The following is an 18,950-nucleotide window of genomic DNA, read 5'->3' on the forward strand; positions in this document are numbered from 1 at the left end:
TGGTGAAGTTACACAATCCATTTTGTACTTGTGAACTTTAAGTGCTTTATTTCGTAGTGCCTAGAAGATACTAACAGTTTCGGGTTGTATCTGTGAATTTTACACAGTCAGCTATGGGCCTTAAAGGATTAGTCCACTTTTAAATACACTTTTCCTGATAAATTTACTCACCCCCATGTCATCCTAGATGTTCATGTCTTTCTTTCGTCAGTCGAAAAGAAATGAAGGTTTTTGAGAAAAACATTCCAGGATTATTCTCCTTACAGTGGATTTCAATGGCTACCAACAGGTTGAAGGTCAAAATTACAGTTTCAGTGCAGCTTCAAGGGCTTTAAACGATACCAGACGAGGAATAAGGGTCTTATCTAGCGAATCGATCGGTCATTTTCGAAATAAATACAACCGTTTATGCTTTATAAACAAAATATCGCCTTGAGCGTACTTTCCGCTTCCGCATTCTTCATAACGCTTACGCTGAATATCCTACACCTTCCCTATTAAAGTTACGGAAAAAAATTAAACTGGCGCCGCGTTCGTTCCATAACTTGAATAGGGAAGGCGTAGAACATTCAGCATAAGCGTTATGAAGAATGCGGAAGCGGAAAGTACGTTCAAGGCGATATTTTGTTTATAAAGCATAAACGGTTGTATTTTTTTTCGAAAATGACCGATCGATTCGCTAGATAAGACCCTTATTCCTCGTCTGGTATCGTTTAAAGCCCTTGAAGCTGCACTGAAACTGTAATTTTGACCTTCAATCTGTTGGTAGCCATTGAAATCCACTGTAAGGAGAAAAATCCTGGAATGTTTTCGTAAAAACCTTCATTTCTTTTCGACTGACGAAAGAAAGACATGAACATCTTGGATGACATGGGGGTGAGTAAATTTATCAGGAAAAGTGTATTTAAAAGTGGACTAATCCTTTAAAGAGATACTCCACCCAAAAATGAAAATTCTGTTTTCATTTATTCACCCTAATGTCATTCCAAACCTGCATGACTTTCTTCTGTGAAACACCAAACAAAATGGGAGCCCAATGACTTCCATTGTGTGGGGAAAAAAAAAAAAAAAAAAAAAAAAAAAATATATATATATATATATATATATATAATATAGTAATATTCTGTTACATAGAAGAAAAGAATGCCATACAGATTTGTAAACATGAGGGTGGGTAAATGACAGAATCTTAATTTTGGGGTGAATTATCCCTTAAATGGTTAGTTACTCGTGTTGTTCCAAACCTGTAAGACTTTCGTTCATCTTCGGAATACAAACTAAAACTAATCCATATTGAGCGGTTTAGTCCAATTTTTTTGAAGAGACATGATCGATTTATATGATGAACAGATTTAATTTAGTCTTTTATTCACATAAAAACATTCATCAACTCACACATCAGTTATGGTAAACTTCTGTTTGCTTGACGTGAGAAAGGTTCATTCTTGTGTGCAGGCATGTTTGAGCTGCAAAAGGTTTGTTCTCGCACGTCTTTCAGGTTCGGTTGAGCTTCTGTTTAGGTTTGCTGATCAATGTTTATATGGGAGTAAAAGCTTAAATTAAATCTGTTCATCATAAAATGTGATTGAGTCTCTTCATAAAATTTGGACTAAACCACTCAATTTATATGGATTAGTTTTATGATCTCTTCATGAATTTTTGAAGCGTCAAAGTGGTAGTTGCGTAGCTGTCTATGGAGGGACAGATCTTCATTTGTGTTCTGATGATGAACGAAAGTCTTACAGGTTTGGAATGACATGAGGGTGAGTGATTAATGACAGAATTTTAATTTTGGGGTGAACTAACCCTTTGTCAATAGCTGTGATCTAGAACTTGTCACTATAGAGGCATTCAGGATACCTGTATCCATAGAGAGCGCTGCATGGCCTTAGTGTCTGTAAAATGTTTTTTAAGCTTTGGATGGCAGTGATTATTCTTTGGTCAGACTGAGATTGGTCTGCGCAGATGGCGAGCTCATCGACTGCTGCTCTGGGAAGCTGGCCTGACTGCACATCATTAGGGATGAGCAGTTTGTTAAGGACATGTTTGCATAATAAGATGAAACTCTGTGTGGCTCGGACAGTCTCACATGGGGGTGGTCTCATACAAGATCCGCTCAGACAGGAGAAGACATCAAGGTGTTCTGGTAGCAAGTCTTCATCAGGAGGATGTCCTGCCAGAAGGATTATTTGATTAGAGGTATAGAACAGCAACGGATTTGGTTAATCAAGAATGATCACTGTCCAGTAAAGAATGCTTGCATCATGAATGATTAAAAAACACCTGTTTATGTATTTTAATTCTCCATCAACTTTCACAAAATGGTTGCTAATCATCCTGGGGTCCACTTAAAATTACATAATTTAAAAGAAAAAAAGTCTCATATGCTCACCTTTTTTATGATACATTTTAAAATGTAATTTATTGCTGATTGCAAAGTTGAATTTTCAGCAGCCATTATTCCAGTCTTCAGTGACACCTGATCCTTCTCATTAAGTCATTCTGTGTGTATACACCACGTTCCATATTATTATGCAAGTGACATATCAGTAAGATTTCAGTACAATAAACATTCAGATTTTAGTTGTTCTAAGAAAATGTTTGTTTGTTTATTTATCCATGTCTTTTTAGATAACTGGTTTCAATCTCAGGCAAAATAATTTGCCAGGTCTGTGGAAACCCTACTTAGATTATTAAACAAGTCACAGTTCTCATGCAATATGGGGAGGAAGAAAGATCTTTCTGAAGATGAAAAGCATGAAATGGTGCAACGTTGTGCAAAATACATGAAAACAACTAATATTGTGTGAAAACTGAATGGAGATTATCGAATTATAAGATTTGTGAGTGATTTAGAGCACAGCAGAACTCAGTCAGATAAAGGCTTATTAATGAAAGTTCCTGTCAAAAAAAATTTAATTGTATTAAAAGGGCAGCTATAAAAAAAGCCAGTGTTGAGCAGAAAACTGGTATTTGAAGTTTCTGGTGTCTCTGGAGTCTCAAGAAGCTCTCCATGCAGGCTGGCAGTTGTGCGTAAAGATGCATTTTAGCTACCACTAACCAAACCTCACAAATAGAAACAGTGGGTTTAGAAATACATACTCAGACTCATTTTTAAATAGTTTTATTCACTGACTAATGCCGTACTACAATGGATGGATTTCTGGATGGTTGGTGAATGGCCACCACGTTCCAACAAGACTGCGACATCAGCAAGGAGCTGGTGGGTGATGTTTTGGGCTGGAATATTGGGAAGTGCCTTCTGAAATGCAATGTACTATGCACTATCCCGTGCTGCAAGAAACACAGCAATAAAACTGTTTGAAAATGTATTTCTACACCCACTGTAAATGTTTCTCTTTGTGAGGTTTGGTTTGGAGTGGCTGAAATGCATCTTTACGCACAACTGCCAGCCTGCATGGAGAGCTTCTTGAGACTCCAGAGACACCAGCAGCTTCAAATACCTGTTTGCTGCTCAACACTGGCTTTTTTATAGCTGCCCTTTTAATTTTCATTAATAAGCCTTTATCTGACCGAGTTTTGCTGTGCTCTAAATCACTCACAAATCTTATGATAATTTGATAATCTTCTGATAATTTGATTCAGTTTTCACACAATATTTGTTGTTTTCATGCCTTTTGCACAACATTGGACCATTTCATGCTTTTCATCTTCAGAAAGATCTTTCTTCCTCCTCATATTGCATGAGAACTGTGACTTGCTTAATAATCTAAGTAGGGTTTCCATAGACCTGGCAAATTATTTTGTCTGAGATTGATACCAGTTATCTAAAAAGACATGGATAAATAAACAAACAAACAAACATTTTCTTAGAAAAACTAAAATCTTAATGTTTACTTGCATAATAATTTGGAACGCGGTATATATATATATATATATATATATATATATATATATATATGCTGATCTGGTGCTAAAGAAACATTTCTTATAATCAATCAATGTTGAAAGTATTTTTGTGAAAACTGACACATTTTTGTGAATGCTTTGTACCAGTATACATTTATTTACTTTTATTTTTGATCAATTCAGTGTGTCTGAATAAAAGTATTAATTTGTTTAAAAAAGAAAAATCTTACTGCCCCCAAACTTTTGAATGTTTGTGTATAAAGTGAAACCCAGCAAATAAAAAAAAAAGCATTCATATATAAATATAAAGCGCTAGTAAGAATAAAATAAACCTATTCATATGCACATATTTACAAAACTGTTTGAAGGAATATGTAGTTTTTGTTTGCCTTATTGGTGGAAAGCTTATTCCAAGTGGCAGACAGCTCTTTTTTCATTAGGTTCGTCTGTGTACATGGTAAAAGGAATATTTTACCGCAGAAAGCTATTTACAGGTAACCTGTAACTGAAAACTGACCTTCCTGCAAGTCAATGATCCCTATGGTACTGGCATCCACAATGAAGAGCCTGCTATCATCCAAGGTGCCAAACATGTCCTCTGAGACACTGGTGTAAAAGAGGCTGAACTGGAGGCTGTTGGAGCTCAGGCTCTGGGTGATGTGAAGGAGCTGGTAGGCGATGTCTGCGCGGCGCTCTAATGGAGAGGAAAACAGGCTCCTGAGGGGTCTGCTCCCTGCACACACCATCATCCTTCCACAGGAGCCGTGGTAGCGGAGGAAGGGCCAGCCCTCAGTGCCTGGAAACATCTGTAGGCAGAAAAGTAAAAAGTAGGGCTCAAAACAGGAAGCGAGGGATCTTGAGCGGGCACTGCCAATGTGTGTTATTTCTCATTTTCTTTATATATAGAGGTAGACAGCCCCTCTTCCTGTGTTTGGAAACAATGTTATTGAAAGGTCTCAGATGCTGCCCCTTTCCCTTGAAAGGCTGTGCTCACTAAATTCTATGAAATAATCATGTTTACATTCCGATTTCTGCTTTTATCCAAATCGATTTGCATTGCATTTTTAAAGTATGTATTTTGATCAGATCAGCATTCCCTGGGAATCGAACCCATGATGTTGCTAGCACCATGCTCAAAATCATGAGCCATGCTAATCATGTTGGCCCACTTATCATTATACCTGCAGTATAAGGGGTTGTTGATTAACAGCCAGAGTGTAAAGAAGTCTGAGTTTGTCCTTTTCACTGAAGTGCTTCATCTGCATGCTGCCCACATCAGTCACTTCGAAGTAGCGTCGCACAATGCGGTCCAGCAACCTCTGAGATGGGCAGCGCAGCATCGGGGTGACCAGACCCTATAGAGAAAGAGTTCTGATAAATTATACTCATTATAAGCAGTCAAATGTGACATATAAGATTGGGCTTGTTTGACACTGTAGACTTTGTGAACGGAAACACTTTTTACATTTTATCTATCTATCTATCTATCTATCTATCTATCTATCTATCTATCTATCTATCTATCTATCTATCTATCTATCTATCTATCTATCTATCTATCTATCTATCTATCTATCTATCTATCTATCTATCTATCTATCTATCCATATAAAATTTCTGTGGTGAAGAACATTTTAACATTTTTTGAATAAGCAAAATGGCAGCATAACTGAAAGGTTTAATCTGACCATAGAACATTTGAAAAGTAACTGACACTACTGGAACTTCAAACAGGATGAAACAAAAAAAGAGTTTTTTGTCAGCAAACACTCAAGATGGGTGTGGTGCACACAGGGATAAAAAGTACCCCACAATGTACAATTAAATAAACTGCTGTATCTTTAATGTTATGGGCCTAATTTTCGGCTGGAAATCCTGGACATCTTGTTCACATGGCATTATGGATTCTAACAATTGCCAACAGATAAAAAAATCAAAACCTGACTGTCCCTGGTAGACATCATATAATGGGCCAAGGTTGGATCTTCCAACAGGACAATGATCCAAAACAAACATCAAAACCAAAACAAAAATGGGTCATTGAGCACAAAACCAAGCTTCTGCCATGGCCATCCCAGTCCCCTGACCTGAACACTAAAGAAAATGAGTGGAAGGCTGACAAAACACCTGACAAGTTCACCAGTTAACGGTGAACTTGTCAGGTGTTTTCCAAACTCATCAGGCACTATAGGTGAAGACCCAGAGCTGTTATCTTGGCAAAAGGAGGTTGCAAAAAGTAGGCTATTGAATAAAAGAGTATGATTAATTGTGAGTAATGTGTATTAGAGAAAATAATTTATTTCATAATGAGATTTTTCCATCAATAAATAAAAAATAAATCTTTTAAAATAAAAGATCAAAAAGATTAATGATGCACAGCCTTCTTTGATCATATTTACCAAGGGTATGAATAATTTTGAGCACAACTGTATGTATATATATATAATTTTTTTAAGTATAATATATATTTTGTGACGCGTGTCCCGAGCACTCATCAGCGTCGCCCTGGGAACAAAGAGGAATCACCTGTTCACCCTCATCACCAGCAGACCGGTCACAGGTGTTCCAAATCTGCCGCTCCCTATAAAAGCAGCACGCGCTTGCAACATGGTGAGAACTACTCTCCATGAGACGTGCAACTAACCCTTGTCTATTCTCCCGTTTCCAGAGTCAAGCGTGTGACCGGTCTGCCCAACCACAGGAGCACCCCAGGGGACACCTTCTCACAGCCACGGAGATTGAAGGAACACCACGTCACCTTACTGCACAACCTACACTGAGTTTTCTTAATAAAATCCACACTCCGGGGACTTTCACCGCAACCCACTTGTCGTGTGTTTCTTCACCCCGCCACTATATATATATATATATATAACATACTGATCAGGCATAACATTATGACCACCTTCCTAATATTGTGTTGGTCCCCTCTTTGCTGCCAGAACAGCCCTAACCTGTCGAAGCATGAACTCCACTAGACCCCTGAGGTTGTGCTGTGGTATCTGCACCAAGATGTTAGCAGCAGATCCTTTAAGTCCTGCAAGTTGCGAGGTGGAGCCTCCATGGATCGGACTTATTTGTTCAGCAGATCCCACAGATGCTCGATTGGATTGAGATCTGGGGAATTTGGAGGCACCTCAAACTGGTTCAGGAATGGTTTGAGGAGCAGGGCGCATTATCCTGCTAAAAGAGGTCACAGCCACCAGGGAATACCGCTTCCATGAAAGGGTATACATGGTCTGCAACAATGCTTATATAGGTTTTACATGTCAAAGTAACATCCACATGGATGTCAGGACCCAAGGATTCCCAGCAGAACATTGACCAAAGCATCACACTGCCTCCGCCGGCTTGCCTTCTTCCCATAGCATCCTGGTGCCATGTGTTCCCCAGGTAAGCGACACACACACACCTGGCCATCCACGTGATATAAAACAAAACGTGATTCACCTTCTTCCATTGCTCCGTGGTCCAGTTCTGATGCTCACGTGCCCACTGTTGCTGCTTTCAGCGGTGGACAGGGGTCAGCATGGGCACCCTGACTGGTCTGCAGCTATGCAGTCCCATACGCAACAAACTGTTATGCACTGTGTATTCTGACACCTTTCTATCAGAACAAGCATTAACTTCTTGAGCAATTTGAGTTCGTCTGTTGGATCGGACCACACAGGCCAGCCTTCGTTCCCCTCGTGCATCAATGAGCCTTGGCCGCCCATGACCCTGTCGCCGGTTCACCACTGTTCCTTCCTTGGACCACTTTTGATAGATACTGACCACTGCAGACTGGGAACACCCCACAAGAGCTGCAGTTTTAGAGACGCTCTGACCCAGTCGTCTAGCCATCACAATTTGGCCCTTGTCAAACTCGCTCAAATCCTTACGCTTGCCCATTTTTCCTGCTTCTAACACATCAACTTTCAGGACAAAATGTTCACTTGCTGCCTAATATATCCCAGATGCTCTGATGAAGAGATAATCAGTGTTATTCAATTCACCTGGCAGTGGTCATAAGTGGGTTTAGTGGGGAAATTTAAAATAAATGAGGGAAAGTCACGTGAGAGGAGGCAATTCCCCCATCGTGTTATGATTGGTTATGATTGGATATGATTGGTTATTATTGGATATGATTGATTTGTGCGATAAACCCCGCCTCTTGTTTCCGTTCGTGTTCTTGAATCGGCCTGAATCGAAGGCGAGATGATGCCGTTAATGGAAGACTAATTAAAAAGTTAGTAAACAACTCAGCCACAGATATCACTGCTTTATGTTGTCAAAGCCAAACTTGAAGTGGCCTGAAAACATGATGACTGTGGGGGTTTTAGTGAGCAATCAGCTTGGTGAAATTAAAGGTTGGCCTACAGCTTTGTCTGTGACAGTTCGTACAAGCTTGATGACTGCTGAAAATAAGGTAACTATTAAAATGAGAAGCTGAACATTAGTAAAATTGTTACTGCCTTTAGTTATTATTTTGGAATGAATCTCATAATGCTTGAAAACATTAACTTGATGAAAGTTATACTTGGTTTTAATAAATAGATCATTACATAGTGTAAAAATACAAAATAGAATTGTACTTGGTACTCTTTTTTTATGTAATGTTTAATCAGGAAAATTAAGTGTAACAGGGGCATTCATTTTATATATATAGCGTTATATATATATAACATTTTAGGACTTTGCCTCCTCATTTTAAACACCATATTACACCATAAAACACCATGCTATATTTTTGGTTTAGACTAATCTGAGTCTGAGACAAGGGTACAACCATAAAATCTATACATAAAGAGCCAATTAAAAAAGTTTCCAAGACAGTTTTAATGTGACCTTCATTTATTAAAAAGAATAAAGTTGAAATCTGGAACATAAATGTGCCAAAAGTTGGAGAAACACCTCTAAAACATATTTTGTCTGTCTGTCTGTTTAAAGTTTATATACAAAGACAAAAGTACACTTGTTACCTTCATCCTCACCAAAGCTTTTCTTTAATAAACATTAACAATGGAAAAAAAAAACACCTTATAAGTGCTAAATTGGCACCTCCTAGTTTTCAAATTAATAACGCTTTGAAATTTAATTGTTTAGACCTTAAATTCTGAGCCACTGCTGACCTCAAATAGACATCAGAATACAGAGACCAAATGCAGACCTTCACCATGCTGGGAAGCAGTATGTTGGAGCGAACCCAACTTTGGAAGCGTGAAGTGGCCCTGAGGACGGCTTCAATGCTGCAGGATTTCCCTTTGCCTGCTGAGGTGCAAATGCTATTGTCTGATATCTCGTGCAGGTGAGGAGACATCAATTGGGACAGCACCACAGGTCTCCAGCCCGCTGTGCTGTCTGTATAGTTTCCCTCATATGAGCGCACATCTGCTGAGGAGAGATTAGACTGAGCCGTCAGCCATCTTTCAAACCTGCGGTGAAATAATCAGTGTCCATGTTAGCTTCCTGTTTTTGGTTTTACTGCTCATGCTCATTTAGATCAATGATTAGATCAAACTGCACATTTTGCAGACAGTTTTGTTGTTGGAAAAGGTACCTTTCTAGTGCTGTTTTATTTTCCAATAGGCGTTCAATGCCCCTTTTTTTGCCTCAGTACTTTTATATACTCATATACAAGCAGAAATAGAGAAATTTGATGAAGTATGTTTTCTCTTGCAAATTGAGTTTTGTACCTTAATACAGTATATTAGGCCTATATTAGATCAGTGAGGATATGCAACTGATTTTACTTTTTAAAATCAGATGAGCTACATAACAGAACATCTTTGCTTCAATGAAAATATTTGTATTTGGACATTTGTATAGGCGTATAATTTTTTTTCGGGGGAAATGTGTTCACATAGAGGTTTTGGGCCAATGTGAATAAATCTAGATTTAAATTCAAAGAGACAAGATAGTCTAGGCTATGCCTGACCATTTTATTCTTATCCAAAACAAGGGGATGTGAATATTATGGAGTGCAAAACACTCTCATGTAATGTTTGTTTTATTCATACTGGAAGCCAGAGGGCGCCCTAGTGCAGAACGTCCACAAGTGAGACTCATAGAAGTCATTACACTTATGACATTCCAGGAAATCCCTTATATGGTCAAAGGCATCCAGCTGTTGCTGTAGCTGAATAAAAAGCAGAAATGTTTTACCTGATGAAACGTGAAGACAATAAACACATGATTGTGAAAATATATGTTTTTATGAGTTTGTCAAGCCACCTTGGGGTATTTTCATAACAATAAAGTAAATAAATAATGCAGTGCTATTTGACATAGCCTTTAGAAACTATAAAATTTCCTGCCTTATTCCGTGATGTTTTTTTTTCATTGTATAAATTCCATGATGACTTAATGCAAACGTGTTTGCAGTACAAAAACCAATCATTAAATTGTCATAAGGAAATAATAGGAAAATATTATACACATTAGTCATTATTATTTAGCAGTGTATTTGATTTCTTGGCCAATTAAAAGCAAGATATAAGAAAAAATAAAACCTGTCTATTAGACAAAAGTCAGAAAAAAATGGTATTACACTTGACATTTCTGTCCCCGTCACTTCTGAAATGATGGCTACACTCTTGGACATTTGGATACTTTGTTCCAAGGATCCTTTAATACTCTAGTATGAATATCTCAAACATTTTTTTTTTTTTAACTTGACAGAAATGTATTCTCTGCATAAATTGGAAATATCCAAGTTTACCTTATTTCATCCTTGAAAAACTTCTTGCAAATGGATGTTCCAATGCAGGCATTGCATTTATCCAAACCTAGGAGGATCCTTCTGAAGTCACGGGATTTCTCTTGGGGTGCTGGTGAGGGGTCTGGAGTACCAAGAGCCAGTATGAGGTACAACGTCCAGACCTCTGACCATATCCCTGCCATCACTATATCATAAACCCCAGAATCACAGCACCATAGTGGCAGCCCAGTATGGTTAAAACCCCTGCAGCCTTAACATGAGCACACCAGCACATTAAACAATCAACTGGCACCTCTTCAGTGTTAACCGTATCTGTTATATCCCCACCAAACTCTTTACTTAGACAGGAAGCACATGGAGAACAAAGATAACCCTTGTCGTCATGGTGATACTTCCTCCTGCATACAGCCTAATTTCAACGCTGTACATACAAACCCTGTCACACTCACTGAGTTCTTCTGAAATTGTGATTTTAATCCATTTTATGTAGCCTATATTATCGATTGTACCAGCACAACTTGATTAATCCAATATTACATTTTACAGATTACATTATAACGTTAACAGAAATTGATGTGAGAAGAAAAAAACGTTAAAAATAATAACATCAAAAAATATTGCAAGACATAATTTTGTTAATATTTAAATAATGAAGCTTAACTGAGTGTTGTTGGACTATACTTAAGCTTACTATTTCTGCAGTATGACAGACAGTGTTTTTGTAAGGTAGGCTACTACTAAGAAAAGTTTTCAGACAGGCTTCCAGGGAACAATAACATCACGTGATCTAGAACAAATTCAAGAGAAGCAAATATTTAATGTCTGCAGTGCTTTTTTCTCAGTACAAAGGAATCATAATTTGAAACAATAAAATGACACTTGAATTCTCATGAATTTGTTTGACAGGTGAATTAATTTACTTCTTCTAACCACTCCAACTACATATGAGTGGGATAAAATATGCAAAGTGACCAGAGCAAAGGTTTATCGTTGGTCAAATGGTCTATATAAAAAAAAGCCCAGCCAATAGCCTATTGCACCTTTTCTTCGGAGAAACTGTGACACAAAGCGGGCAATAGATGTCAGTCGTGAGACTTAAAAGACAGCATTTGAAAGTGAAAGAATTAAAGTTTATTCCTGTCGCGTTAGTCACGCGCGTGATTCATAGTGCATGTTAAAACTGCTTGTGTATTTAATTGCGCTGATTCACAGCTGGAGAACACGAGAGATTATTTAAGATAAAAGGAAAATATCAATATGTGGGAGTAAATTCTGGAAGTTTTCTTTGGTCTACTCATCCGACCACAGGAAAACATGGTTAAATTATTGTAGGAAGCGGAGTACATTTAACAGTCTCTTATTCAAGTCTGTGTGTCAACGATGAATCATTTTCTGAAAAAAAAAATACTTTTTTATGAATGGCGGTGATATTGTTTATTGCCCTATCAAAATAAATAATGTATTAGACAATAGGCTACGTTGTAAAATAGTTTAGCTATTGACCTGGGCTACTTTTAGTTTTTTGCTTTTCCATTTTCGGGATTTGTTTCTAATTGTGCGTACTGAATGATGCTATTCATTACAGTCATTTAACTGACGGTCCAGTGATTTGCAGTTCACTTATAGGCTACCTATAGCACCATTCCCCTATCATAGCCTACTTCGACCCTTGTAGGGTTCTGTTACCAGCCTGCGTTGGTTAGACTGCGTTATTGTAAGGCATATAAAAATGAAAAAATGAATGAATAAACCATTATTTTGTACTTTACTTAACCTAGAAGTGAAGTAAAGTAAAGCAGTGACCTGCGCTGCACTGAGAGTGAACGGCTCGCGACTCTATATATAGGGGACACAAATAGCCTAGTCCCCTCTATTTGACTCACCGTGTATTAATCATCAGTGTTTCAGTCGAGTCCCGGGACGAGCGGAAACGGAGTTTATTGACTAAGTGACTAAACCCAATCTTACTAAAACGGTTGCACTTGCAAGCTTTCCTATTACAAATAAAAACCTCATGATTGCATAAGAAAAAAGAGCCGATTTTATTGTAGAAAATTAAGCTCACATCATAGATCAATTCTTAATAATTACACAGCCTATATTTTAATGTTAGGACACATTTACAAACCCATTGTAAACATAGTTATAAAATAATTAATTAATTAATATAGCATATATCAGTGGTATGGTTGATGAATATGTGGTACTATTGTAAATGTCACGTTTTTTAGCACAATAATCCTCTTTAAAAGAATGACCTTGCCTACATCCGTGACTTCGGGAATGGACTTGTCCGTTATTATGGCCCTGAGCACAAAATTCCCCCAAATACCAGCTGCGTTAGTGTTCATGCTGATGATCTTACTCATGTGTGGCATCAGATTATATTTATGCTATTATGTCAAAGTGCACATGTTATCATAAACCAAAACGGATTGTTCTGTAAATCTTTGCTGCTAGGGATAGCATACGGATTACTATGCATACTGTAAGGCAGTCATTTAAAACTATTTCTAGAAAAACAATGTGATGAGGATTTGAGGTTGGAGTTTAAGATCAATGTAGCCTAATTTAAATGCAAAATAATTAATACTATATTTTAATACCTTGAAGTAAATACCAATGCTTGCCAGAATTTGTAGGCTTTGATTTTGGTGTAAAATGCCCAATCATATAGTCGCTTTGCCTTTGTTATGGCAATCACAAGCCTTCTTTTCTTTGGGCTGCTCGAGACAATCAACACAACGCGGCTTCCGTATTTAAAGTGAAAAACAAAGTTTGAATGGATGTCATTAAGTGGTTCGGACTGGATTAAAGGCAGAATCCTGTGGAGAAGTAAAAGGTATTTTCAATCCAGGTTATTCCACTCTGAGACACTGTAAAAAGAACATTGTGGTTTGTCGACATCAAAACCACGCGATGGCGGTGTTTACAACTCCAACTGAATTTAGACAATTCAGACAGCTGTACAAACACGGAGCAACATGCGAATTTTCTTTGAAAACTTTGGAAATTATTCATCACGATGATATTGCAATTTAATTGTTTGGAGCAATATTAGAATGAAGCACAGCGCGTTAGGCTACATTATAATAGCATAGCTATGTTTTACATTAAAATTAATTAAAAAAAAATGTAAAATATAGCCTATAACCCTTATTTATTTAATTGCACTTCTCTTCAACGTGTGATTCCTCATTCAGGAGTAAACCGGCAGGAAGGTTTGGTGGATGAAATGTCAATGTTAACCTGAGGGAAAAAATTCAAACAGCTCAAAACGTTGTAGCCTAAACCTAAAAGATGGAGATTTGTTTGTGACATGCTCTTACATCACTTTTTTAAAATACATTGACTCTCTGGTAACTTCGATAGCTATATGCTTTTCTAGCACTCGTATTCAGAAGATAATAAGGGTTAATTGCCTCAATATGCACTGAAAACGTCTCACTGTAAATTCGTTTATGAAAGTCAATTATTGTGTGCACGCGCTGTTGAAAGTTTCCACTGTTATAATGCAGGAGACAAAAGATACAGTTCATTTCATTAAACACACACCTTTTGTGACAACGTGCCCCAGTAGTGTGCAGTGTGTGCACATTAAAGTTGCCTTTAAATGAAATTTTTAAAGAAATTTGAACAGTAAAGCAAAAATGAAACAGAAATGTAACACACAAAAATAATATGAAACCCTTATTATATGACAAATACTGTATTCATGTAATTGATAAATAAAATTATAACATTTAAGAGAATTTTCCCAGGCCTGACATTTAGAAAAACTCACTTGTCCTGAGAACACAGTTCAGTCTCTTGTTAAAATATTAATTTGTTTACTCAACAGTAAAATTTGATGACATTTAAATTTTAGTTTAAAGGACAAAAATATTGTCATTTAATGGGGATTTGAACTTTTTAGTTGATACAAAACCACTAGAGACAAACATGATGATATAACCCTTGAGACAACATCCTTTTTAAAAACTAAACCCATAAACTAAGACTGCAGGACAAAATGAATTAGTTTTGCAGTAGCTGCTATGCACAAAAACTGCATTGACAGTGTCCCAGTCTGAAGCAAGTTCAACTCAAATTCCTAGTGTAAATATAAGTATGTTTAGGAACACATATAAAAACTGTTATGTCTGTCTGGATTGATGCGTCAGCTACGAGGAATCAGATCTGTAGGGTGACGGTTGCAGCCACGAGTTAAATGCTGGGGTTTGTAGGAGGGTTTGGGTTGCGGTAGCCTACATGGTGAATGAATCAGCATGGCAATGTTGGCATGCAGACAGAACACCTTCAGGGTCCCTGTGGGCTCCAGTGTGGTCTCAACCGCTCCTGATCCGGTCCACACGCTCTCGACCAGCCCTGACGGATCTGTCTTCAGTGAGGTAGAGTGAGAGAGCCCATATTTGTCCGCTCTCTTCCTACAACACTTGGCTCCCTGTATGAGTCATTTCTTTTTCACTCGTTCTAGAATACCCCCTGAGTAGAGTTCAAGGAAAACGAAAGCTTCAAGTTTTACACAGAGAGAAATGAATTAGAGCAGAATTCCTTTATGACTTTTAAGCTTTAGTGAGTGGAGTTCATGATGGTCCAGGTACTTGTGACTCTGTGTTCTTGTGTCAGTGGAAAACTAAATGTTTTCTCTACATCATTTATTAAGTAATCAGTTTGGGTTTGAGGCTGGTAATGACATCACTGGGACAATCCGGCTGTGGCTGATCCCCTATGTCGGCGTCACTCATCTGATGATTACCGTTGTCTTTTATGGCTGTGCTGTTATGTGTCAACAAAGCAGAGAGGAAAGATCCTGCTTCTAACAAGTGACACCTGCAGAAATGACGTACCATTTGACCAGGGTGTGTGTTTGTCAGGCGTAAAGGGACTGTTTGTTTACTCGTGTGACACGCGTTTTGTTAGCAAAACTTTCCCTTCCTTGCTTTATATTACAGTTAAGCAATTACTCAAATGACTTACATGATTATTCGTTGTTCGGCAGCCATGCTTGATGCTGTATTTGCAGAAGTGCAACAGGTTTTCCATCAGTCTATGGAATTCCCCTTGCACTGTCTATCGCACATAGATGGATGTGTTATCTATTGTTGTATGTTATATATATATATATATATATATATATATATATATATATATATATATATTTACAACATATTTTAGTATAAAAGTAAAATTGCAACAAAAAAAAGTAGTAAATGTAATTGTAGAAATAATAATAATAAAAAAAAACAATAAAATACAAGCTATTAAATTCTTAATAAAAACTAATATCTGATAAATATTTTCTGTGCTGCTGTTCAAAAGTTTTGGGTGACTAAGATTTTTGATAACTGTTAGGGTCCAATTCTAATGAAATGTTTTTGAAAAAAGTCTCTTATGCTCACCAAGGCAGCATTTATTTGATAAAAATATTTGATAAAAACTTTTCTTATTATTATCAATGTTGAAAACAGTTGTGATGGTTAATATCTTTGTGGATTCTGCGATACAATTTTTTCCAGCTTTGTTTTATTAAAATAAAGGGTAACACTTTACAATAAGGTCTCATTTATTAACATTAGTTAATGCATTAAATAACATGATGAGCAATACATTTGTTACAGAATTTATTAATCTTTGTTAACGTTAGTTAATAAAAATCCAGCTGTTCATTGTTTGTTTATGTTAGTTCACAGTGCATTAACTAATGTTAACAAATACAACATTTGATTTCCATAATGTATTAATAAATGCTGTAAAAGTATTGTTCATTCTTAGTTCATGTAGTACTTAACTAATGTTAACTAATAAAACCTTATTATTGTGTGTTATTATATTATATATAATACATATGATATATGGTCTTGATTTAAATCTGCTTATAATTATATATATATATATATATATATGTTTATATAAGCAGATTTAATTCAGGCCCATATATCACATGCATTCTGAGTCATTTATTTTGAGCATGCCTGTGTTTTATTTCCATGTAGGTTTATTCATCTCTACGTTTGAGACCGGAGTGGACTCATTGCCTGCTCACTTCTTCCATGTTCCGTCCCTTTAACATTTTAAATGTGGGGAGGGGAGGGAGGACAGATCAGTTTGTGGAGGAAGCACTGTCATATCCAGGAGGAAGTATGACTCAGCCCGTGTTGCATTTTTCAGGGCTGATTCAGCTTTGCCAAGGAAATGGGGTCTTCAAAGTAGTTCGAGCGCCAAGAAAGTGACACCGATTTTTGTGGTCAAATTGTGCCGGGTGGCGTATAGCAGTCGTCGCAGTGTCAGTCCAGCGAAGCTGTTAATGGCTGCTGAGGAACAGAGCTGTCACTTTTGTGGAGCTGAGCATCTGAAAGCCTGCGTTGAGAAGAGATAAACGGAGAAAGACAGAGACTATTCACCCTGGTTCCCTGAAATTCCCCCCATGCCCTCTCTCGCTTTCCTCTTCCTCATCAGCTCTCGTGTTTCAATGCTTTAGCGTTGCATTTAACTCTTCAGAGCCCAAACTGTTTCAACAATTGATTATAATAAGAAATATTTCTTGAGCACAAAATCAGCATAGAATGATAGAAGAATCAGCTGTGTCATTACAATAATAAACTACATTTTAAAATATATTCAGATATAAAACAGTTATTTTAAATTGTAATAATATTTCACAGTTTTACTGATTTGATCAATTAAATGCAGCCTTTGTAAGCATAAGAGACTTTAAAAATCATTTAAAAAATATTACTGACCCCAAACTTTTGTATATATAAGATAGATAGTATATATAAATAATAAATACAATGGTTTGTCTATGAAGAAAGGTTATTTTGCATTCAGTACAAGTACAATGCATATAAAAAATGAATGTTACTGCCAATACTTGATCCTGCCGGCACCTGCTACAGATGTGTTTCATCTCACATGGCATAAACCTTCAACAGATCATTTTAGCAATGGAACGATATTTCCTTTTGGGAAGTGTTTTACTGTCTCAAAGCCTGGCATCCATAAATGTGTGGAAGGGGGAGATGTTTTCCCAAGAGATTAACCCTTAGGATATCCCCTGCACTGGAAAACAGGCTCTCAGCTGATTCGCACACAAAAACACGCACACACTTATCCAGAAGTATGTGTTGTAATGCTGTAATGCAGGGTAGTCGCTAGGCAACAGTCTTACTCTTAAGCTACTCGAAACAAAAGGACACACTCAAAATCTTGCTGTGTGCCGAGTTGTAGAGGATCTTCAAATAAAGGAGAGTGAGAAGCTCTAAATCACAGATTCAGCTTCAGTCGAGCTTTCAGTGGAGCAGCCGTTAAAGGGGTAGTTCATCCCAAAAATGAAAATTCTGTCATCATTTACTACCTTCATGTCGTTCCAAACCTGTATGACTTCCTTTCTTCAGTCAAACACAATACAAGATATTAATTACAACATTCATACTGCTGTTTTCCGAACAGTTGACTGTATGGAAAAGGTTTGGAATGACACAAGGTTGAGTTAATTATGACCAGAATTTGGTTTTTGTGTGAACTATCCTTTTTGTGAACTACCTTAGTTAATTTTAACATCAGGTGCTTTTTAGCATAATTAGATAAACGAGTGCACCAAAAGGGAGATAGATAGCAAGCCTATAGATGGTAAAAGAGAGAGAGAAACTTGTAATCCCTGTACGGTGGCCTCCTGTCATGTGGTGTTCATTTCTGTCATGCCTTCTTCCTCTTTTTCATCTATCAATGATGGCTTCTCTCCCCTCCTCCTCATATTGCACAACAGTTTCCTTTCTACAGGGCTCAGGGTATGAATGAAAACCTAACCCGTGTCACATGCCACTGGCTGGGGTCAGATGCTCCCTGACTGCTGAGTTGTGCTGCCTTGCCAGATCTTATTGTGGACAGCTAGACTACTGTCCTGCACTACAGGGCATCAGGGACCGCACCAGGGTCATGTGGTCAGACTCAGCTACAGCAATGAGCAAGAGCACTGCACAGTTGACAGCCAGATGTTACCTTTCGTAGTGTCTGCTACTGTGGGACTTTATACTCACGCTCATATTGTCTACTCTAAGACAATGTGATGTTATTTTTACTCTATGTACATTCTTAAAAATTTTCTTTTTGTGTTCACACTCACAGAAAAAAAGGTACACTAGGGTGGTACCCTTTCAAAAGGTACACCTTTTTATACCTAAAAAGTGCATATTAGTACCTAAATGGAAAGTAAAGGGGCAGTTGTGGCCTAATGGTTAGAGAGTAGGAATTGTAACCCGAAGGTTGTGGATTTGAGTCTCAGTACCGGCGGGAAATGTAGGTGGGGGGAGTGAAAGAACAGTGCTCTCTTCCACTCTCATTACCCACAACTGAGGTGCCCTTACTCCTTTTTGGTTTT

At 37.5% G+C, this 18,950-nt stretch overlaps 1 protein-coding gene across 1 annotated transcript; it reads right to left on the bottom strand.

The window, feature by feature from the left end:
- Window positions 1–1,689: 1,689 nt before the first annotated feature.
- Window positions 1,690–10,915, bottom strand: dipk2b (divergent protein kinase domain 2B). The gene is made up of 5 exons (XM_048193397.1): window positions 10,571–10,915; window positions 9,020–9,284; window positions 5,052–5,225; window positions 4,388–4,676; window positions 1,690–2,173 (listed from the first exon to the last, which is right to left on the bottom strand). The coding sequence occupies exons 1-5, from the start codon at window positions 10,750–10,752 to the stop codon at window positions 1,827–1,829; spliced, it is 1,257 nt and encodes a 418-aa protein (XP_048049354.1). The 5' UTR covers window positions 10,753–10,915; the 3' UTR covers window positions 1,690–1,826.
- Window positions 10,916–18,950: the final 8,035 nt, after the last annotated feature.

This window comes from Megalobrama amblycephala, linkage group LG6 (assembly GCF_018812025.1).
Source record: "Megalobrama amblycephala isolate DHTTF-2021 linkage group LG6, ASM1881202v1, whole genome shotgun sequence".
NCBI classification, from domain to species: Eukaryota; Metazoa; Chordata; class Actinopteri; order Cypriniformes; family Xenocyprididae; genus Megalobrama; species Megalobrama amblycephala.